This window comes from Protomyctophum parallelum (assembly GCF_964188405.1).
Source record: "Protomyctophum parallelum genome assembly, chromosome: 9".
In the NCBI taxonomy this organism is placed as follows: domain Eukaryota; kingdom Metazoa; phylum Chordata; class Actinopteri; order Myctophiformes; family Myctophidae; genus Protomyctophum; species Protomyctophum parallelum.
This window is the reverse complement of record NC_139706.1, coordinates 35857068-35881566: the sequence shown is the minus strand read 5'-3', so window position 1 is coordinate 35881566 and position 24499 is coordinate 35857068. Positions and strand designations below refer to the sequence as shown.

The following is a 24499-nucleotide window of genomic DNA, read 5'->3' as shown; positions in this document are numbered from 1 at the left end:
GGCTCATTTCAATCCAATTTCATAGATGCCTTAATTGGCATGCGAAACAGGCTAGGTTGTGTTTAAATTGCCAAAGGGAAAATAATATGAAAATGTTATCTTTGTAGCCTCAACTCTAAAAAGAAAAGTGACCCTGTTCATGAACCCTACACACACACACACACACACACACACACACACACACACACACACACACACACACACACAAATGTTTTTTGCTAAATCCATTCGTATCATCTGTGTTGCAGGACAAATATGAAGGCGAGGAGTGTACAGTGTTGGATGACAGCATGATGAAATCTCAGACAGTACAAACCTGCGCACCCATAATTCCACAGGTTGGCCTACATTAATACACTGCTATAGTTAGAAAGAAGTGCTGGATTTAGGTTGTTCCACTCATTTAGCTATACAGTAGCGTACCTATAGAACCAAACATGCTCCATGACATTTACATGCTTTTGAGAAGCCAGTCCCTTATTCATATCACAGGCCTCCAAATTAAAAGAATCTAATAAAACCTGTATTTATACTATTAATTTCATCCTCTAGAATTCAGCTTGCACATCACAAAGGAATTCACCATTCAATGAGGTAAGTTATACATTTATATATAAATCTAATTTAAAGCCTTACAGACTTATCAGATTTGCTCTTTGCTGATAAGTTCATCACTTGTTTGTCACACAGAGTGAATGTCTGGGGAATATCATGAAGGACTTGTCCTACTATCACTCTGCTATCAAGACCTACATCCATGCCCAGTCTGCACATCCAACATACACTCTGACTTCAGCACCAAACAACCCAATACTACGTGCCACAATGGAAACAATAAGGAATCTAAAGGTGTGTTGTGTGTGTATGTGAGCGGGAGAGTTGTGTGTGTGTGTGTGTGTGTGTGTGTGTGTGTGTGTGTGTGTGTGTGTACATGGTAGTTCATTGTTTGAATTGAACAAGGCAACTATCCTTGTTTCCATTAATAGATTGAGGTAGTATTAAAGACAGAAACAGTGAAAATGTACTGGGAAATAACAGCCTCTGTTGCCTTAACATTTATTTTCCTCGGTTTGCACAGAACTGTTGCCAGGCTCCAGATGAAGGGAATAATTCTTCACAGGTATATATTTTTTATATATTCCTTATTTTTGTCCATTCCCCATTTAACACAGTTATATATCTACACGACCAAACTAGAGATAAAGGGAGATCAAAACCACAATGGGCACTCAAAATCTTTGTGTCGATGAAAGATTGTAGATTAACAGCATCTGCTTATTGGTCACTTGGTCAGTGCCATTACATGTCACTGAATTAAATTAACGTGAAACACCACAATGCGTCACATTGCATATTTTGATTGAAAACGAGATAATGACACCGTTGTGCAACAAAGATTCAAGAGCCTTCATGTTGTGTATTTCCGTTGTTTTTAGGTGAGCCTTGTGTCCAAGATGTGGACCAACAGTACCTTTGACAACAAGGTGCAGATGTGTAAGGTGATGAAAGCCTTCCGTAGCCGTGCCATCACCATCAGCAGAGCTATGGGATACATCTCCTCTGGAGACCACAAGAAGTAGATTCTCTTCATCATCTTTACCATCAACCACCACTATTATCATCTTTAACATCACCTATAACAAAGATCATATTTGACTTATTCACTACGATTGTTTACAACTTTTTATTTACTAGTCGTGAACTACACTAGACAAAACACTTGTTTATGAGCAGCTACTGAACCTAGCTCCAGCCCAGCTTATGAGGCTGTTGTTAGAATATCTTTCTAGTAATGTATTCCACAATTTTTGGGGAATATAAATATGTATTTATTTATTTGAATGTGATGGTATTTATTATTTGTCTATTTATAATAAAGTATTTATTGCAATTTAATTGTTGCAGTGTCCATGTCCCTGAAAAATCAAAAAAGTTAGACATGATGCTAGTACGGTAATATACAGTAACCTGGCGAATGTTATTAGATGAGGTCACAAATTTGTCTTTTTTTTTTCTTACCCAGACTTCCCAGAGTCCTTTCAGGGGCTCAAATAAGACACATTTGATACAAACAAGTGCACAATGTTTATGGAAGTATTTAGAACATAATTTCATTGGTTGTTCTGACATGAAAGGAGAGAGGAGATCCGCACACCGTTTTAAAAGCTCCCAAAATAATCTATATACAGAGCGGACAGAAAAATAATTTCATGTTCTGACATGAAACTCACTTCTGAATTTTACATAAAAATACATTTATATGGTAGGTTTGTCATGAAATATAACAGAAAACATAATTGAAGGTAACTGAACATGCCAGTCTGGGATGTTGGGAACTCATCTGAAAAACAAATGGAAAACAGCACCCTCAACAGTCTTTCTGAAGAGACTAGCTACACTCTAAGACACAGCTACAATAACGTTCAGTCATGTGTATAAAATGTCCATTGCCTCTTTTTGAGCAGCTTATATTTTGTGTAAAATCAATTAAGTAATCTCTGTTCACAAACAGAGTTGTCTTTCCTGATTAGGGGGACAGTAGGAATGTATCAGAATTCTTCAAGTTTAAAAAAAACAATAAATCCAACCAGATCTACAGGTTGGGTATTGTCAAGTAACCATACAAATAAACAACATTTAAACTACATACAACATACAAATGAAAAATAAACATAAAAAAGAAAATATTACAAAAAGGTAGATATGTCCGAAATGTACAAAAGAAATGTATAAAAAGCTTCAGTGGTCATTCCTGATTGGATACTAAACCTCCGTCCCCCTTTACAGTTTCAGTGCAGCACCATAATTTACATCTGTAACTGATTAGCTACCTAACATATTGATAACCTACCTTTATAGGTTAAATACGTGATTAGCTACCTAACATATTGATGACCTACCTTTATAGGTTAAATACGTGATTATTAGCTACCAAACATCTTGATGTTCAGGTCGGCCCCCTCCACTCCTGATAATGCTTAGCATCCATGGCTTGGTAAACAATGAACATGGTAAACTTGAATTCATTACACGTACAGTACGTACGTGTAATAGTAGTGTAGTAGTCTTAGCATCGGCCAGCCCATGTTAAGACCATCACAAAACGTTTCACATGGCGTTTCAGTGTATCAGGGTGAGCCCACTGAGCCCTTAATGACAAGCCACGCTGTTATTTCCTGAGTCATTCATTCTTCTTGACCATGAAACTCGTATGCATCTCATTTGTCCATCATGTCTGTGGATAGAGACAGAAAGAAAGTATTCACTTATTAGTTCATTCATTAGTGTCATTATGTTATATTAGTCGGTGCTTCTCAAATGTCTTGCATTTGAACCGAACCCCCATCCCCCATCAGACAGGGACCCCCATACAAGATTTGGGTTGTTAAAAATGTAGATTTATTTCAAGTTAATAAGTTGTTAAACTGATGTTGATGCTACATTAACACATTTGTCTGAGGACCCCCCCGGAACCCCTGGGGTTGTTCCCCAGACCCCACTTTGAGAAGCACTGGCCCATGTAGCTCTGTAACTGTGTGTATCGTCCTCATACCCAGTATGTCATGGACCTCGTTAGGCAGGTCATCCAGTTCATTTAGACTGTCCCGTAGGTTGGACACGGTGGCTTGTCCAGTCTGCCTGCGGCTCTTCCACATGACCAGCATCCTGTGCTTCTGCATGGTGACGTCCTTCTCGGCCGCCTGGATGTCGTCCAGCTCAGTGGAGCTCAGGCCCAGGAAGATGGCCACCTGCTTCCACTCCTTCCCCAGCCGCTTGGCCACCTGCAGCAGCTGCTTCTCCGAGATGTCCTCCTGGCATCTCTGGGCCGCTCGCAATCCGTCTGGAAAAGGGATATGCACAGAAAAATACACAAACACGCACGCACGTGCACGCACACACACACACACACACACACACACACACACACACAACTTGTTTACATCAAATATATGTAAAATAAAAACTATAATTATGTCGTAGAAGCAAGATCTTAGAACTTGATGCAGGATGTTATAGTGACACCAGAGGTGGGAAATCACCTGACTCATCTAGCCATCGAGGTCTTTTGCTGTGAAATTCTTCCTCTGATGTGCTGCTGCTCCGTTTCCTGCCTGTAAGACAGGTGGAGAGATAGTCACACTGTGCTGCTCAAAAGCCTGGCAGCATTGTTGGAAAATAACAAGTTGAGATCAAGTCTTTAAATATGCTGGAACACAACAACAAATACATTATTAATATGCCATGGTATACTTACTGTCTGACGTTTTCTTTGGATTTTTAACAGTCCTGTCCACACAGTCGCCTGACAAAACCACAAAATACAGGAAGTGTCATCACACTGAAATACACACAATCACGTGCACTGTACACGGACATTAGGAGAGCATACAAATGGAACCAAATAGACCTGAATGGACCCTTTTGGTTCCATTCATGCTCTTCCGTGTTAAATGAACACAAAGGATTTGACTGTGTACCTTCTCTAATGGTTGCAGACCACACAGTCTGGTCAGTATCTGTCTCTATAAGAGACAAGTTGAAGGGAGGTGGTTGCTCAAAGAACGCCTCAAAGTAACCTTTCACTGGTACAACAGCCAGGGGGGTAAAGTCCAAGTGCTGCATAGAAACACATAAACAAACCGCTTTGCCTTTAACTCTGGCATTTACACATAAATACTATGCATCATAATTATTATCTGCTTTATTTCGGTCATGAGCCACATACAAATATGATATTTCATAGGGTAAAAACAAAAACAAAGCAACACAAGCCACTTTAATCAAGTTTTAATAACACAAACAAACAAATAAATACTGTACACATAATATTAATTCTCTCTCTCTCTCTCTTCCAATCCCCCCCTGGTGTACACTGTAGCATTCACACAAACACACCTCAGGTTTGATCTCCCCGTCTGGCTCACTCATGAGATGGTACCTCCTCCCATTCAGCTTGCAGGTGGGAGGCTTCTCAATCTTCATGTAGCGCCTTTTGGAGCCGCACACAGCCTTGCGGATGTCCTGAAACACACCAGGTGGACACGGTGGAGAAGGAAGAATGAAAGAGGAAGGAGGTGAGAGATGGATGGATGTAGGTATACTAATGTATCAATACAAACAGATTTTATGTTTTGTCAGGGTGGTAAGACTGAACGTGTCTCTGAAAAAAAAGGCGATACACTGATACACAACACTTTTTCAGTGAGTTAAAAATGGTGTGTCAAGTAAGGTCTTTGTGCACACACACACAGATACACACGTGTGTGCGTGCAAGAAGCGTGAGTGCCACTACGTTTTTCATTTAGTAACTTTACTAACTACTTTCAAACAAATTCTCAAATACACAAATACAACACTAGACAGGCTACTCACCCCTCACCTTTTTAGGTAATACTAATAATGTAAATCCTTATCTGCCAACTATGATAATCAAGTATTTCAATCATGTTCCAGACCTTTTTATTTTATTCTTTATATTATACTTCAATCATGTTATTAGTAAATTATATGTACTGTATCTTGTTTACAATTACAATTTAAATGTTTTTATTGTGTTATACATGGGCCGAGGCCTCCTCCTGGCACTTATATTTTGTGTATTATTTTGTATTGTTTTTAAATTGTGCCAAATAAAATAAAATCAAATCAAGTGACAGTAGCACATAATTTGGTTCCACAAAATAATTGCAATTGATTCACTGGGTGAATGAGGTATTTTGTATAGGGGCGCTTTCACACCGGACATGTTTGGTCCGTTTAAAATAAACCATGGTCCGCTTACCCCTTTGGTTCGGTTGGTGTGAACGTGCATCCGAACTCTGGTGCGGATCAAAGAAACTAACCATGGTCCGGTCCGCTAAAAAAGGCCGGACTCGGTTCGCTTCCAAACGAACCACGGTGCGGTTCTTTACTGGTGTGAATGCATTCGGACTTTATAGAGGACCAAATACAGCACGATAGCCAAAATAGCCGTCGGGCGTCGGCAGTTGTGAGGCTGCATTAATAATTAGTTCTAAAAGCATGTCTTTTTTACGGGGATCACTATTGATATGACAGCTAGCTGTCTGATTTTAATAGTAGACGTATATATGTCTGTCGAGGCGCAGCGCAAATTTAATGGCAGCGTACGCGGTTCACATGCGCAAAAATAACAGATGTACAAGTTATCGACACGGAATGGTATGTACGGTACACGATATACGCTCGTAGATCTGTTTATTTTAAGCGTGCGCCGCCACCACCACGCAAAGTTATGACGACGCATGCGATGCATGAGCCTTCATGTGAGAGTTTCTTTCACTCGTGTCCCCTCCTTTTTTTTCTTATTTTTTTTTCTTATTTTTTTTTTTTTTTGCGGCTTACGCCTTTTATTGATTTTTTAAGGGACAGATAGTAGGCTGACAGGAAACGGGAGAGAGATGGGGGGATGACATGCGGTAAAGGCCGTGTCGGGTTCGGGAGTCGAACCCGCGGCACACCGCGACTGGATCACCAGTCCGGTGCCCAGACCGTTACGCTACGGCCTGGGCCACGTGTCCCCTCCTTTTTACTGTCAGAATCTTTCATAAAATATTGTGTGTGTATGTGTGTGTGTGTGTGTGTGTGTGTGTGAGTGTGTGTGTGTGTGTGTGTGTGTGTGTGTGTGTGTGTGTGCGCTCGCACATGATGGGGGGAGAGACCCGATATATTTATATGGGAGAGACGCAGAGACAGAAATATTTAAAATCATCCTGTCTCGCTCTAGCGCACGGCCGCACGTATAGAGAAAGAGCCAATGGAGCAAATGTTAAATAAGCTACACAGGTGGTCCCAAATGATTAATTGATTACATCACTATAGCAAAAGATGTAAAACTAGGTCAACTCAATTAGCTGCAGCGGATCTGTTCTGACTTGGAGCTCAATACTAACTGACCACCTTCAAGTTTAAACCATAAGATGACATGGAAATGCCCGCCGATTTGATCTGCAGAAATAACATAGGCTATATCTAATCGGGTCAAGGTGCACACATGGAAGAAAAGTCATTTTTATCGGGGATACCTTGCTGTCATGTTGCTCTCTTCTATCTCTGTGTGACTGAAGGTTGCGCCCAAAAATTGTAGACAGTGATTTCCCCTCTTTTTCCCTCCATCGTAAAATGACCTTTTATTTTTTTTTCACTATTTGGTTCGCTTAACATGGCCACGTGTCATTTGTTTACATATTTGGTACGCTTTACAAAGTCCTGTGTGAACACCAAACGGACCAAAATCAAAATGCTAATATTTGGTCCTTGATCCGGACCTTCTAAACGAACTTAAGGTGTGAAAGCGCCCTAAAAGAGCAGAACCTTTGCACACGTAAATACCTGACAGGTGCGTCGGAGAGGACCATAAGCAAACTATCGTAGAAAATAGGACACCAGTTCAATGTCTAATTCACTTGCAACTAAAAAACATTATTAATTCGGAACAAAACGGTTGTGGTACAAAGACCTTCATCACTCAGGGTATCTGATCACACGCAAACGCACACACACACACACACACACACACACACACACACACACACACACACACACACACACACACACACACACACACAAACACATCTTCTGACCTCGTCATCGGTCTATCCTCTCCTCACCTTGATATCAGAGGAGTTGTTGGTGGCCAGATAGATGCGGAAGCTAAAGCTGTTGTTGTTGTTGCTGCTGCTGCTCTCCCGGTCCTTGTAGATGAGCACCACTCCATGATGAGGAACATCATGGACGACCTCGGTCTGACTCGTCCTGAAGATGGGACCGACAGGTGACAGGGACGACACGTGCCACTTCACATGGCTACCTGAGTGGTCCACCGTTGGTTCAATGGCTGGACGGTTGTGCTTGATGTGCAGGACACTGAACGTCATTTCCGTGTCTGGCTCTGTGTAGAGGAAAGGTTTGATACTTACGATGTGCATAATAACTAAGTTGTCTATGTATGTACATACATCTATTCTACATTCATTGGGTATGTATATGTGTATGGGTACACAAACGTTTATATTATGTATTTATTTATCTCTTTCCCAGATTGTATTGGTGTTTTATGATGGGGAAAGCCAGCCTATGTTCTCACCTGCCAGGCACAATGAGTGGGGGAATTGGATGGACTTGAGGACGGACGCATCCTTTTTCACCGTGTCAACATTGAAGATGGGTCCGGCGAACTTCCAGGAGTCTGTAAGGAACGTGCCAAACTTGGACCAGGACAGGACTGAGTACTGCAGCTGAACCTGCTCTGATACCTCGAACACCAGGCCTGTGACTGAACACTCGTATGTACCCTCTCCTTCAAGCTGTACCCTGATACACACACAGCCAGGCACATAAAGACACATAAAGCCATACCACATCAGTGGGCAGATAGACACAAGATGTTGAAACTCACAGTAAGAGTTGTTGACGTCCTTTAGAGATCCTCCTGGGAGTTACCAGCTCATTGCCATGGCTCTATACAACAAACAAAACAAACAGAGCATCATTGAGTTATCTGGAATAGCTGTACAATAATTATGTTCATAATTTGAAAGAGAGATGGACCATGACAATGACACTATCGGGTGTGGGACACTAACCTGCGGTATGGCTTTGCATCTTTCACAACATGGTTTGACATACATTTCATCTGTTAAGAAAACAAAACAACAGTTAGCCATGCAAGAAAACATCTCCATGTATCTCCATGTACCTTCCAACCATCTGGAGTGTACAATCATCTCAGTTGAACCTGTTCGTGATTAGCTTACATGACATACCTATGCCTTTGGAGCCTGCTGGTCCATGGGGTCCGGCAGTTGATTCTGTAGGGCAAAAGAAGAGTTATTGAAACAAACATGGGGTCAAAACCATTAGAGGCCCTTGTCCACTGCATCACACTGTTAATGAATTGTTCCAACTGCATTTCCATTTGAACACAGTTTGGCTCTATTTGGAGCAGAATAGTGCCCAGGCGCCACAGCTCAGGATAACCATACTCAGTCAATCTAGGCCCTGCGGTGGGAAAGCACTCTGAAATTCGACATGAAATACACATCTGACTCAGAATATTTAATACTGCCAGACAGTTGAGGAGAATATGGCTGCAACTAACGATTCTTTTCATAATTGATTCATCGGCCGAAAATTTAACCGATTGATCGGATTATGACACTTATTTAGCTATCAGAAAGAAAGAGAAGCTAGAGAAAAAAACAGACAAGAACTCAACTGTGCTCCCCATGAGAGGGTCACAATGACCTCGGTGGTCAACTTCTAGAGATCTCAACTCAGCCAACATGAGTGACTCATGAGGCCTGAAACACAGAATGCTCGTTCGATATGTGTATGTATCAAACACCATCAAACAAATGTTAGCTCATTTTTTTTAATGGCCCATTGGAAAAGCATTCTGGCGGCCATTAAAAAAAACGACCAAATATTTGTTTGATGTTGTTTGATACGTGTGTATGAGGCCTGAAAACAACCAGCTTGGCTGGCGGGGGGACTCTGTCCAATTCTCAGAAGCAGCCTTGGCTCGAGCAATATTCCAGTTAACTTAGCAAATCAGCAGCCTACCATACGGCTGCACTGCCCATGCCACAGTTGATGACGGGCTGCAGAATGATTGGCTGCAGACTCAGAGGAGCAATTCCTCTGTTAACAAACTAACCAGTCATGTTCCCAAAGATAACAGTAGTCTCAACAATCTGATAAACAGTGCTGAAGGAAGAGCTACTGAAAATCTCTGGAACGGACTGCTTGTAAACTGGGGAATTTCTAAATTCAAATCCCATGGCTTGGCTTTATCTTTATCTTAGGTTTTCTTGTCTGGCGTCTCTGAAGCAGAATTCCAGTGTTATCTCTTTGTATGCTGCCTCTGGCAAATATAGATATAATTATTTTTTTACTTTTTCCTCAGAATTGCATGGGGCATGCCCCTGTAAACCCCCACCCGTCACATCCTTGCTAGGTTTAGACTTAGTCTTGTTAATTTGTGCGTCACCTTTCACTCACCTTTACTGGAACCCTCAACACCATGTTCCCCGGGCTCTGCAAAGAATATCAAAGAGATAGAATCCTTTCTAGGTGCACTGAGATTCAACTTTAGAGCAATTATGATTATTAGTGTTACTTCCTACTAGGGCTGGGGCGGTATGGGATTTTTATTACCGCGGTTATTTCCGCGGTTAACAATCTGCCTAACGATGATGTCACTGGTGGTCGTGGACGGGTTTCTGAACTGCCCACAGCAGAGTGAGTGTGTGTGTGTGTGTGTCCGTCCAGCTGATGGTCGTTAATGTCAAAGCAATGCTGTTTATGCACTGTCAAATAGGTCTAGGCCTAGGTATATGCTACCTTAGAATAGATGTAGGCTACATCTATTCTAAGGTAGCATATACCTGTTTAGACATATTATCCTGCTCATTACTGTGTATGACATGACTGACTGAGCGTCACTGTTTATTATGATACACTTTTCATTTCATAAAAAAAGAAAAGGGGGGGGTTTAACCGCGGTAATGACCCCGACACCGCGGTATGCGTTACATACCGGCGGTATGGCGGTATTGCGGTAATTACACCCAGCCCTACTTCCTACCTCTGTCTTCATCCTTCTCAGCACAGACTTCTGCTGAGACCCACAAAAGGAAAATGTAGGGAGACATAGTTAGGAGATCAGAGGCAGCCTAGATGCTTGCAGTAATAAAGGGATATGAATCAGCATGTCTCACCAGGGCACTCATCCTCCTCTTCAGCGCCTTCTTCATCCTCGTCTTCCTCTGAGCTTTCCTCTGTGGATGTGCCTGTGTTCTCTTATTAATTAAATGGGACAGGAAGGAAAACAAATTAATTTAAAACTGCGGAGTGATAAAATGAATGAATCCTTTTAAACACAATAAATATATATATTTGTATGAATTCATAATTTATCCAGACGCGTAGTCGTAAGCATCTGAATGAGTTGTTGTTGAGTGTGTAAAATATATTTCTACATACCTGAGCCACTGTTGTCACTTTCAGTCAGGGCATCTGTAATAACATACAATTAACAAATTAGTATTTGTTATGATATGAGAGCTGAGAGGTCAATTATTCACAAATTGTCTTCTTTTTCTTTCACTTCCATTTATCTGCGGCTTTGATGGACAGTAGCCTATAGCTATTTTTTTTCTCAATTTACTTTTTATTGAATTTTTATCTAACATACGAAAAGACTAAGACAATACATACAACAAAAACAAAACAAAAAACAATATATACGTACAAATACACACAAGGGGAGATATCTGCCTCTCTTCTCTATTGATGATCATTATACATAAGTACCGGTGCATCCACTTCTACAGGTTAAACAGATTTAACTGAATGTAAACAAAGTCAGGTCTTATGGTAGCCTGGCTCCAGCCCCGAGTCAGGTCTTACACCGGGGGGCTCCACCGGGCGCGTCAACGTCGCGTCTCCGTCACTGTCACAGAATGTTCCCTTTTAAATCAATGAAGGGTGGCTCCACTGCCCGCGTTGCGTCGCGTCTCCGTCACCATTAAAATTGCCCCGGTTCGTTTTTTGACGCACGCGACGGAGACGCAACGCGCCCGGTGGAGCCCTGGCGTTATGGTAGCCTGGCTCCAGCCCTGAGTCAGGTCTTATGGTAGCCTGGCTCCAGCCCTGAGTCAGGTCTTATGGTAGCCTGGCTCCAGCCCTGAGTCAGGTCTTATGGTAGCCTGGCTCCAGCCCTGAATCGCTACCATCACAAAATATTATGTCAAACGAAATGAAGATTCAGACTGGAGTGTCAGGCTAGTCTTATGGTAGAGACATGACTAATCCATCTAAACCAGTTGTTCAACTTGACCTCTAAAGCTGAATGTAATTATCTCCATAATAAATATACTACAGATTAAATCAATCCAGTTGGTATAACATTTGTAAGCCACTTTTTTGTAAGCCAAATTGAGGTCCTTCCAGATCTGCAAGATACAGGAATGTCAACACCAAAAACTGCTTCCAGGACACTGTGGACACTTCCCTAAAATGGAACCAAAGAAGGGCAACTCCAGAAAACATGAAAATGGTTTGCCAATGTTTCCCCACAGAGTCTCCAACAGTCTGACTGGTACGTTTCTGGGCTGGAGTGAATAAGAAACGACTCACATTTTTCCAGCTGAATTCTAGTCATAGCTATTTCATAGTTTCACTGTACTCATTCACCAAGGAAAGAGCAGTAACATGGCTGGATGGGACCTGCCAACCTAATGCACATTCTCAGAAATGTATTAGTGGTTGCAACAATAGCGTTGTTGCCGTCTGTAAATGCACTTGACTTGCCACATGCCTTTATCAGTTTACCACTATATAATGTAATAATAATGTACGCAGGTCTGTGTCCTGATATATTGCAACCTACTGTAGTCTTGCTAATAAATAAAAGGTCAATCCATCTCTTATTTAAATTTGACCCAATTATTATGTGTCACAGCTCACAGGGCAGCCCAGAGCTCATGCCCTATATAGACTAACAGAGACAATGCACAACTGCTTCTAAACAAATCATCACTGGCCAGCTTGGAAGTGACTGTTTGGTTGTGTTGCATGTGTTTTATCTGTACATCTGAATGCATTCCTGATTGAACTTGGAAATTGCAATTACCACATGGGTTCAAACTCCCCAGTTTGATTCTCGACTTGCCGGAACATTTGCTGCATGTAACTCCCCTACGCTCTCTCCACTGTTAATATAAAATAAAAGCAAATATAAAAGAATAATTTACAGTATCTATACAAAAGTTGTAGACATTAAGACAGCAATAGGTTTTCAATCGGTAACCTCTGCAGCAGTTGAAGTGCTATATAAAGCAGTCTCCACTAAGTGCAGTGAGTGCATTAACATTGTGGTGCATTTATATAGATTGAATGCGGGAAGTTTTGCCCGTCAGTAGTATAGTGAGCGTCTGTGGACGAGACCATCTGGCAGAAAGCCAGTCTGGCTAATGGAGACTATCCTCTCTGCGCTACAGACTTTTATCTCCGACCAACAATGGGGCACGTTCATCCCTGCTACGCTCTCAGCACTTTCCTCATCAATCTCTCTCCTCCACATGTGTCTGCTTCACCTCTCTCTCCTTTCTCTCTGCTTGTCCTCACGCGCCTCCTGTACTCGCCTATGTCTCTCACTGGCTGCCTGTCTAGAACAGTACCTTTTCCACTAGTAGAATCCTATCATCCTACCCTCACAAAAACATGCCGTAATCCTGGTCTCTAAAACTACCTCAGGGCGCCTGATGGAGGGGAAAGGAACTGGTCGGAATAACGTGTCCCTTCCACGCGCTACGTCCTCATGCATAGAAGGAGGCATGAGGTCAGTCCGCTGCCCCCCCAGGTTGGCAGAGGAAGTGTAGCGCCCAGGATTACATTAGATAATTGGCACTGGGTGAAAATAAAACTGGGTTACAAAATCGTGGGATAAAAATTTAAGAAAAAAAAAAGAAATCCTATCATTCAATCATTCAGCTAACAACAAAAAAGTACAACACGCACACACACACGCACGCTCACACACATGCACACACACACACACACACACACTTGTCTAAGATAGTCTTTTTGTGGTTGTTGACTGCCATCTACTGGTCGACAAGACACATGGCACAACCAAAAGCTGAAGCCTAGTGGAAGGGATGAACCACAACATAACATAACATTAATTGCATGAACTAATAGGCCTACAGAAATCTGGAACTGGAAAGACAAATATGAGGTAAGATAGGTGATGTGAGAAATATCAAACACATAACAATGTGGTAGAGTCCTAGGGTCTCAAAAAGTGAATGAGGAGAGGGAGCTGCTGTACACTGGAAAATAATAGTTTGAATGTCTTAATATGCCTATTCTTACAACTTGTGTTTAGGCAAATCTTACAGACTTTAGAGTGCCAAACTCAAGTACGTTTATGTTCGTTACTAAACAAAAGTTCATCAGCTAAACCAATGCTGATGCTGAGTATTAAAGGCTGCACCATATGAGGAAATCATGCGATATTTGATAATGTTGTTGAATACCTCAATAATAATATGTATATAAGTACAAAAAGATAAGATAAAAGATAAAAAGATACAGCATATAGTTTTAATGTATTTTTGCTTCTGGCTGGCTCAGCAGCATCCGGACGTTTGAGCTAACCGGGCCACGATTGTGAGTTTTGAGAGTACGATCATAGTGAGAATGAGAGAGAAATAATCATGATTTCACCATTATCCGATTATTACACGTATCCATTCCACAAATGGTGGATGTGAGGATATCAAAATTAGAGTTTTTATTATATTTTACCCAGAAAATGTCTTGGTTGCTGCCTTACAAAATACAAATAATACTGTAGCCAAATAATGCAGTGTCCACACAATACATACATACAGTACATAATACAATATTATAAGTAAAAATAAACGAATGAGCACCCATGCCCTAGGTGGGGTTGGCGAAAGGGCCTTTCTGTGTGGAGTTTGCATGTTCTCCCTGTGTCCCCTGGGCCTCACAAAAAATCCTGGTTCCTCGGTCGAGAAATGACAGAGTTACCGTGTGGGGGTCCCAGGGGGTCCCCAGAACATCCAGACCCCCAGGAACTTGCCCAGGGGCTGGGGCGTTTCCTGTGAGCCACCCCATGTCCGAAACGGTTGAGAAATGACAGAGTTTCTGTGTGGGGGTCCCTGTACTGTACTGTACTGTACTGTACTGTACTGTACTGTAACACCTGAAATCATCATATATACAGTTAATATATGTGTATGTGTGTGTGTGTTGTGTGTTTAAAAAAGTAAATAAAAGCTGCATCTTTAACATCCAAGGAGCTGTCTTTTGCACGGCTCTTAACGTGCATTTCAAACTAGTATTTTCAGTTCTATTTTTTTTTAAAGAAACGAGTAGAGCGTTTTATTCCCCACAAAATTGCACTGAGCCTCTACCATTAATTAATTGTGACATTTTAAGTCGTGGTTAATAGTAAAACCAGTCCCATCCCTAGAGAGAACTAGAGTACAGACACAGACAGAGAGAATGGCTAACAGGGAAGGAGGAAAGGAAGAAGAAAGTAGTGTTAGACAGACACAGTCACACACTATGCAACCTCAGGCTTCCCATGCAAATTATATGGAAATTAGAGTATAGGGAAATTAGAGAGGACTAGAGAGAGAGAGAGAGAGAGAGAGACAGACAGACAGACAGACAGACAGACAGACAGACAGCTCAACACAAATGTTGAGAACGGACTAGGGTTGTTAAAGACTACTAGCTGCATCATTCCATAACCAAGTAGTGTAAGGAATTTGCAAGATGAGAACGAGAGAGAAACAGACAGGCTGACACAAACAAGAGGATGTTAGAAAGTGGCTTACTGTGTTTACCTTTTTGGTCAGAGGCAGGGATTTGTCCATCACTGTTGGGTAAAAGAATATATATATTTCAATGACTTTTAATTACAACACCAAGACATGTGAAATTGCACCATTTCCACCCACAGATGCAGACAGGCTCATCCAACTGAGGCACAAAAACAGGAAACATGTGCAAGCTGGCCACATCTCATGTTCCTACTTTACTTTCCTGACACCATCTCATCCTGCAGTGTGAAACACTGCCCGCCCCCAGCACACACACACACACACACGCACACACACACACACACACACACACACACATGCACATGCACACGCACACACAACACACGCACACGCACGCACCAACCCCACACTGACCCACTGTCACAATGTAATGTTTGAAGAGTGGACCAAGCCGGCCATGAGATGATAGACACTGTTGCGGTGCAATAAAACTGAACTACAGAAATAATCTCTATGTGACAGCCTATCAGGTTCAAAGGTCAGCCAATGTCACTGCAGCTTGAAGTAAGACACGATTGTTTAGCTATTTCAACTTGTTCGTAGATAAATGACCAACGGTGAACAAAATCCCACTTGAAAAATAACGATCCCTGAGGTCTTCAAACAAGTGGTAACAGGTTTGAGGTATGTGTGTAACCAGAAACAATCAAATCTTAAATTCGGGTTCCAACAACGCCAGAAGAGCAACCTCAACACTGGCATGTGTGCAAAACTAGGTCATGTATTTTTTTCCTCAGTTGTAAAAATGCTAAATGAAAGGTGAAAGTACTAGTAGTCTAGACCTGCTGATGCTGCAATGAGAGGTAGATAAGAACTCTTAAGTTTTTGGCTATGTATATTTATTGCCCAGTTATTTGGCTTTTGCTAATCGTTGATATGCCAGAGAGTGGTTCCATTGTTTTCAAACATCTGGCCAGGAAACACCGTTTATGCTTTATTCAAGGTCAATTTATCCCCTCATCTCAGCCAGGCAGGTTTCGATGTGACAGCAATGCAGTGTAGGTAATCAGTTACTATAGTCATTGTTATCTTTAGGTAAACGTTGTGTCCCTGTGTTGTGTGTTCCATCAAAGGTTTTCTCAAACACACTGGAAAATTAATGCTGCCCGTTCTGTGTTCTCAAACTTGATCTCGAGTTTCCCTCCTCTCAATTGCGTCTGTTTCTGCTTCTCTGTTCAAACTACTTTTGTACGCCTCTGGTGGAAAGATAAAAGCCACATTTGCATGTTCCACCAACAGTGAACAGTTGAAAGAATGAGGGAGGAGATAAGCCACTGTAGAATTATCATGGTTGGCCAGTAATACTAACTGCAAAAATAGTGTGTACATGGTTTAAACTTCAAGGATATGTAGGATTCTAGCACCAGGGCCAATTTGTTGTGTTACTAAATGGTTTCCCAGGCGTCATCTCTGAGAGAACGATATCCAGGCAACAACATGATAGTGTTCCCAAAGGACAATGAGTCACCAGTAGGTACCACCCCTATCACCTGTCCTATTCACATGTCTACCTGCCTTGCTCTTCAACAGCACAACAGATTACTTAGATCAGCGAATGAGCTCAACATTAGGAATATCAACATTATGTTGTTGTGTTCCAATGTTGAATGCAAAACTAAGTAGTAAGTACATTTAATTAAATTTTAAGATGTTCAAAAACTAACCATAGAAAAAGCTTAAATTGCGGAGATTGCCTCAATCAGGTTAATAATATAGGCATTTAGGCTTTTCTGTATTTTGCTGACATTCTCATCAAGGGCATCTTTAATGAGTGCAGTAACACAAGGGCTACACAATTGAGTTCTAGTCTGGTTTTGGTGAATATTAAGTAAGTATACTATGTTGTGTGTCCAGTATCACTATGCCAACAGCAGCACACAACTCTCAACACGGGCACCCAGGCACTGAATTAATACGTTTGCAACCACTATATTAATATTAATGGAAATATTTCCTACAGCTTTAAGTCTGAACTACGGTAACCTTTTTTAAAGCATCTCAACTTTGGAATGCCTTGCTCAAGTTGCCCATTGGCCATAGGATATGCAGCTGCTGATGGGGACTGGGGGTCATGATGAAGATAGGTAAAGCTACCATATAGCTCAATCACCTCGCGGATATGTTTGTATCAGGGGGGCAGTCAGCCAGATATTTCGTGAAGCCTCATTTGAAATCGGTAGTTCATATAATGGCCTGTTGTGGCGCTGGACTGGACCCAAAAAGCCCCATAGCTCCATAGAGGCCCATGTATTTTGGCCCAACTTCACCTAGACTGTATTACCTTAATAAACATGGTCATGAATACTTTCTTCTTCCAGTCACTAGTTTAAAGTCTCATTTCTAATGTCATAATATTCTTTTTGGAAAATTATGGTCCCATTAATTAAAAAAATGACCATAAAGTCGCGTATGTTCTGAGGGGCGTGGCTACCGTTACAGTCTATGATCGGGATTCCCCTCCCACTCAAGAGTCTTCTCCTCCCACTCGAGTCAAAATAAAAACCAACGGAGAAGAAGGGGGGAAGTCCCGCCTCGTTGTCTGGGCAGCCAATGACCAGCTGGTACAAAACGGAGCCAGCCAATGGCCAGCTGGTACCAAAAGATGGCGACTTACATCAGGAATTAGCATATCATTACAGGCTTCATTTTACGTTCATGTTAGACCCGGGGAACGCTTTGTCCATATTTTTTACAGTCTATGGTTTGTAGGTAATCTTACCACGCTTGGCTTCTATGTGAAAAGCTGCCCTATAGTTCAACATCTCTGCTATAGTAGGCCTACTACCATCCTCTCTGTGAATCAAAGTTATCAAAATATTCAGTTTTCACTTCTGTGAGTCACGCTGTGATCTCTGACTGCACCTGTCTTTAAAAGTGCAGTAGGCCTACCAACAAAAGTCAGTGGCTGCTCTTGAGGATGGGACGCATGGTGAGGTATTACTGTTTGAGGTCCATGGTCCATCAACTGCCACATGCAGAGCAGGACTATCTATAGGCATATAGGGCATAAATGTTCACTGCTTTTCGCTGACTGATGCTCATGGTGAAACGCAACCAACAACTGTAGTAACATTGTAGTTCTTCTGTGCTACAATGAGCAAAGCCTACATGTGTTGTGTTGTAAATTAGTAAGGCGTTTAGTGGAACACATTAGATTGGGTTTTCAACTGATTATGAACCAGAGACCACCACCCTGACTGAGAATCAACCTGGGGACCACTGTTGTGATGGGAGGGGGGATATGGGCGTGGCGTGGGGGAAAAAAGTACCTTTCCTTATAATGGTGACTCAACCAGGCAATCCGGTAGTTTCCCCTTGAGCTTCTAACTCCCTTTTCTGTGTAAGTTATTGATTGACGTCCAAATTTCCCAGTAACTGTTACTGACGTGTCATCATAATGTGACCAGGTAATTTACTGTAACCCTGTGGAATACCTCCCTAAGGCACTCAGAGATGCCCCCACCCTCCAAACTTTCAAAATCACCCTCAAGACCCACCTCTTCAATATTGCCATCCCTAGCTAACCCTTTTCACTGTCTTTTAATGTTCTTTAGCTTTTAGTGTTTTTTTCCTTTTTTTCCTAATAAAGTTATTAACAGTTTGTAGAATTACAGTACATTTCAAGCACAAACTCAATACAGAGACTGTTAACTGTGAGTGGACGACCCAATTAAGCATTACACTTGTTTACAACAGGGTCCACATTGTTCAATTCATCAAAACATTTAGAGACATACAAATAGACATTTCTATGTAGTTAAAGAACAGAACAGGAATTCATCACAGGACTCACAGGAGTCAAGGGATTCACATGTCTTAATGACTGTTGGTAGGGCGTTCCACATTTTGGTGGCATAGGAGCTAAAATAATTTAGTCCCTTGTTTGTGCCGAATCTGGGTTGTACATGGTTTGTTGCACTCCCTCTGGTGTTGTGGGTGTGGACTTCGTTTACATTAAGGAAGTATTTAGACAGGTACATGGGTATCTTAGTGGTGTATCGAATCTTGTGGACCAGACCCATTGCAAGATGCTGTACTCTGTCGTCGACCCTAAGCCATCCCAGCCTGTCAAAGTGGGCAGGGGTGAGGTGGGTTCGGGGGGTGAGGCCAAGTAGGAGCCTGACCAGTTTGTTTTGGGAGGTCTGGAGCCTTGTTTTAAGGGCCTTTGAGGTGCTGTGGTACCAAGAGGTGGATGCATAGAGCGTCTTTGGGTACTCAGAAAAGCGCTCGTCAATACAATAAATTTAAATACAAATCTTCACTTTCCTACATTACTAAATGCATGGTCAGGGACCACATGCAATACCTTCACGGACCACCAGTGGTCCACGGACCACAAGTTGAAAACTCATGCATTAGATAGATAGAACATGATCAAAGTAACAAACAATGCAACACAAACAAACACCAATCAGCCGCGTATCCTGTAGCCCTGGATTTAATTAGAGGTTACGCGCGAATCGCGATCGTTTCTATTCGGATATCAGTCAGTCCATATATAGACAAATAGTATATAACGCAAGTCTTTTGGGCGTTTTGGCTTGTCATATTTGATATTTCCGTATACAACAGAATAATGTACAAATTAATCATAATTCAAAAAGAATCACAGGCACAACAAGACAAGTGCGTGTATTGCATGATTCATCTGCTCCTCTTACCCTTCTTCCAGGTGAGAAGCTGCTCCATAGTTCTCCATCTCCGCCACCATCCTCTCTGGTAGGCTACTAGTCACACTCTGCGGTCTGTGACCTGTGTCTGTGTGTCCACTTTGTTTGCCATCAAACAATGCATTTCGGTGCCAGCTTTGTCCAGGACTTTAACCTTTTATATCCTTGTATTACTTTATGGACTATACTAATACTACACTATACGGCTACGGTGTAATCTGAAGTTCTGAACCCTCGTGGCTCAAATTCTCGCTTCTTGTTTATTCGGGAGCAGCATTATCCCTTCATCCAGCCGCTGTGCCGCAAATATTAAAGCTCCTTTATTTTCAGCAAGACATAACTTAAACAGTCTTATATTGCGAAATTACACAAATATAGTTTGTGTAATTTCTCTATTCTAACCATTACGATCGGCGAGCAAAACAGTGAAGCACATGTCCCCTTTTAAAGTTACCAAAAACAACAATACAAATGGACTTTTTGCAGATCGGCGCTACTGCGCAGGCGTGAACAACACAGAAGAGCGAGCGCTGAAGGTGGGCGGGGCTACATCATCCCGCCTTATTTATAACTCCGTAGTACGACAGTGTTGCTCAGTCACCAAAAAACGGATCTACAAACTATCAACGCGTCGCCATGCGAAGCGTTCATAGCTTGTAGATCAGTTATTTTTTGGCGAACGACACCCAGTGTGGGACACTCTACACACTACACGCACACACGCACGCACAGTCGCGCGCACACACACACACACACACACACACTGTATGACTGTACACAACTACACAACTACACGCGCACACACACACGCACACACGCACACAATACCGCCTCACGAGTCACGACACTTCAGCCTTGTGTCCATAAGAAACACATATGGAGCATATGTAGCTATGGCCAGCTACGTATAGTACTTCTGTTGTACGTTTATATCTCGCATAATTATTTTAAATTTAACACAGACACAGTGACGTGCAACGAGGTTACTTTGAGCGGGAAATTACTTGAACAGACCGCAAGGATGCACTACACCGAGAACACCACAAGATGTCGCTTTAGACAACAGAAATGAGGGTACACTGTCACTATCTAGCCGCCTACTACTACGCTTGTGCATACCAGCTCTGTGGCCTTGTTAGAGTGTCCGCCCTGAGACTGGGAGGTTGGGGTTCTATCCCCGGCCTGGACCGGGTCATACCAAAGACTCTGAAAATGGGACCCAATGCGGACAGAGCCTACAAGCTCATAACCATCGCCATCTATCTAGACACAGCGAGAGTTCTCTGTAAGGCTCTAATCTAAGCCATGTGAATCAAAGGCTTTCCAATCGGACCACCACGGCACGGCACGGATGGATCCCTAGTTTCACCCGGTCTCTTCTTTTCTGACTCCATGTCTCACCTCTCCATCCGTTTCTCATGGAGTGGCATTAGCCTATAGTCTAGGCCAGTAGCAAAGTGCCCACTCATCTTCCCATCCGTTTCTCAGAGTGGCATTAGCCTATAGTCTAGGCCAGTAGCAAAGTGCCCACTCATCTTCCCATCCGTTTCTCAGAGTGGCATTAGCCTAGTCTAGGCCAGTAGCAAAGTGCCCACTCATCTTTCCATCCGTTTCTCATGGAGTGGCATTAGCCTATAGTCTAGGCCAGTAGCAAAGTGCCCACTCATCTTCCCATCCGTTTCTCATGGAGTGGCATTAGCCTAGTCTAGGCCAGTAGCAAAGTGCCCACTCATCTTTCCATCCGTTTCTCATGGAGTGGCATTAGCCTATAGTCTAGGCCAGTAGCAAAGTGCCCAACTTTGAGGGTGGAGTGACTGGAGTCCATGGATGCCCAGAGGTCCTTGATCGGGTTCCAGTGGATCCCCACCCCACTATCCAGCAAAATTAGGTAATGTAGCAAGTGTGTGTGTGTGTGTGTGTGTGTGTGTGTGTGTGTGTGTGTGTGTGTGTGTGTGTGTGTGTGTGTGTGTGTGTGTGTGTGTGTGTGTGTGTGTGCGTCCAAAGTAAATGGAGAGATCATCTTTGGTGCAAGGAGATTAGCTTAGGAAAGACAACCAAAATACCCTGAGATGAGTAGAAAGAGGAAGACATGATTGGACTGGAGAGGTCATGACGAGAAGAGAGGATAGTAGAGAGAAGAAAAGAGAGGAAGGAAGGATGGGAGGAGAGGAGGCAGGACAGATCAGTGTGGTATCTGTGCAGACAATATGGATTCACATGATAATCTGACGGGTTCATAATCATCAAAAGGTTATGCAAAAAGTAGGTCTTTATTAGAAACTTATTTTCAATTTTTCTAAAAACTACCCACTATGATCTTGACTTGGGTTGGGGCTAAGTAATACAAGTGTGTGTGTGTGTGTGTGTGTGTGGGGGGGGGGGGTCAGTATTTTAGAGATGGACCGACCTGTTTGTAAATGGTGATGTCATCTACCCTAGAGGGTTAATATGAGCCCTCATTGTACAGACTCATTATCCATCTCTCTCCCCCTCATTCTCTCTCTCACACACGCACACATGCACGCACGCACGCACGCAATGCACGCATGCACTCACGCAACGCACACACGCACACATGACAGATAACTCATACAGGAAACAAACCCGCACACACATCTATGCTCAAACCTCTTTATGACACACACACACACACACACACACACACACACACACACACACACACACTCACAGTCGTACACACGCACAGGGGTACAAAGGGTGTCCTCTTACTCTAGAGATGAGGAATGCCATATCCTTTCAAATTGAAAGGGACATTTTGCCATCCAGGCTGAGTTATCACTGGAAAGATCCATGTGACAAAGGAGCCAGGACTGGTGCAGGCCTGAATAAAGAAGGGCAGATAGAAGGAAGTAGGGACAAAGAAAGAGCAACACCTGAAAGCCTAATTTATACTTACGTCGGAAATAGCTGATCTACAAGCTCACAATATGTGGCTCTGCAATGAGTTGTGGGCTTGTAGATCAGCGACACGGTCATACTGGAGTCTAAATTGAGCATTACTCTTCCATGAACACAGAGAAAATGGGAGAGGGTCCAGCCATGGAAGAATTTAGAAGCAACCTCATTCAATTCTCTACAATGGCATGGCATATGTATAATGCATGGGTCTAATACTTAGCAGGTCTCTAAAATCTTTTATTTAGCAATCAATAGGATGGCCTTTCTATAGATGGTGTAAAAGCATGGCACACAAAAGAGGTGTGTTGTTGCACCTGATACGAGCAGCCAGTGGTGTAGGCCTACAAATTATATAGGCTATACTCAAGTAAATACTCACTATTCATATTCAAAGTATTCAAAGCATTGCTGTATTAACATGTACAACACTTACCCCAAAAAGTAAAAATAGTGAACATAGCAGATCTACAAGCTCAGAACATATCGCTGAGATGCATGGTGAGCTTGTAGATCGACTATTTTTGTCTACGGGTACTTGAAATTCATAATAAGTCATGAGCTTTCAAAAATATAAATAAATATAGTGTACAGTAGGCTACACCACTGCTAGCAGCACATAGAACCACACTGTGAACTAACTTTGCAGTGATTTGATTTGATTTGGAATGTGTGGTAAGCCTATAGCTTCAATTAGCTTGAGACTCCAATAAGGATGACTTATTATTAGCAATAGCAATAGTGCTACTTGGATATTGGTCTACTTTAAGCTCAAGTTCAAGATATCTTAGATGTCTTTTTCATGTGCACGCACGCAAGCACACACACACACACACGCGCGCGCGCGCGCGGTAGCTACGTTGGAGACAGTGAATACTATACTCCAAGATGTCCTCTTTTAAAATGTGTCCTGTTATTAATAATGCATTTTGTTTTGTATGATTCCCCTCTTTGGTAAGTTTTGATGTCAGTGTGGTTTCTGTGAAGTTCTCTTATTTATTTTCTTGTGGGATGAGATGTTTTCATAGGCCGCTTGGGCTTACTTTGTCCCACACACATTTTCCTTTTTGTCTGTCATCTGTTTTAGCATTTTCTTAAAACTAAACCTTAAAGGTAATATATATAATGTAAGTGATATATTTTGGTTATAACTTTGGTTATAACTTATTCATTCATTCATTCATTCTTATAGTAGGCCTAATTATTGTTATGGACTAAACTAGTTTGTTCAATAACTGGGGAATTCCCTGTCTCTCCAGCTACAAGGGACACAGGGACTTCGGTCAGATTATCTGGATATTTCGATTAGAAATCAGGAGTAGACCTACTCACTATTCAACTTTTGACTCTGTTTTTGATTGTTTACTCAACTACAATACTGCAATAAAGTGCACTTTATTCATTAAGACCTGACCCCGATGCTACAAATGCAGTGTTAGGTGTTTTACTAGTGCTTTGACTAACACACCATTTAGTCTTAGTCCTATTTAGTCTTCTGAAATTGTTTAGTCT

At 42.1% G+C, this 24499-nt stretch overlaps 1 protein-coding gene across 4 annotated transcripts; it reads right to left on the bottom strand.

Moving 5' to 3' along the window:
* Positions 1 to 1408: 1408 nt before the first annotated feature.
* Positions 1409 to 20358, bottom strand: LOC310865007 (uncharacterized protein). Of its 4 annotated transcripts, none has more exons than XM_083773935.1 (17): positions 20063 to 20358; positions 15405 to 15436; positions 11005 to 11037; positions 10740 to 10820; positions 10607 to 10639; positions 10021 to 10056; positions 8784 to 8828; positions 8604 to 8653; positions 8417 to 8478; positions 8105 to 8331; positions 7629 to 7909; positions 4897 to 5022; positions 4479 to 4617; positions 4256 to 4303; positions 4041 to 4112; positions 3554 to 3841; positions 1409 to 3235 (listed from the first exon to the last, which is right to left on the bottom strand). In XM_083773935.1, exons 1-17 carry the CDS (start codon positions 20110 to 20112, stop codon positions 3219 to 3221), a joined length of 1620 nt encoding a protein of 539 aa, XP_083630061.1. In that variant the 5' UTR covers positions 20113 to 20358; the 3' UTR covers positions 1409 to 3218. The 4 variants fall into 4 exon arrangements, with proteins under 4 accessions (XP_083630061.1, XP_083630062.1, XP_083630063.1 ...); XM_083773936.1 differs by having other exon boundaries at positions 15405 to 15437; positions 20067 to 20109; XM_083773937.1 differs by lacking the exon at positions 10021 to 10056.
* Positions 20359 to 24499: the final 4141 nt, after the last annotated feature.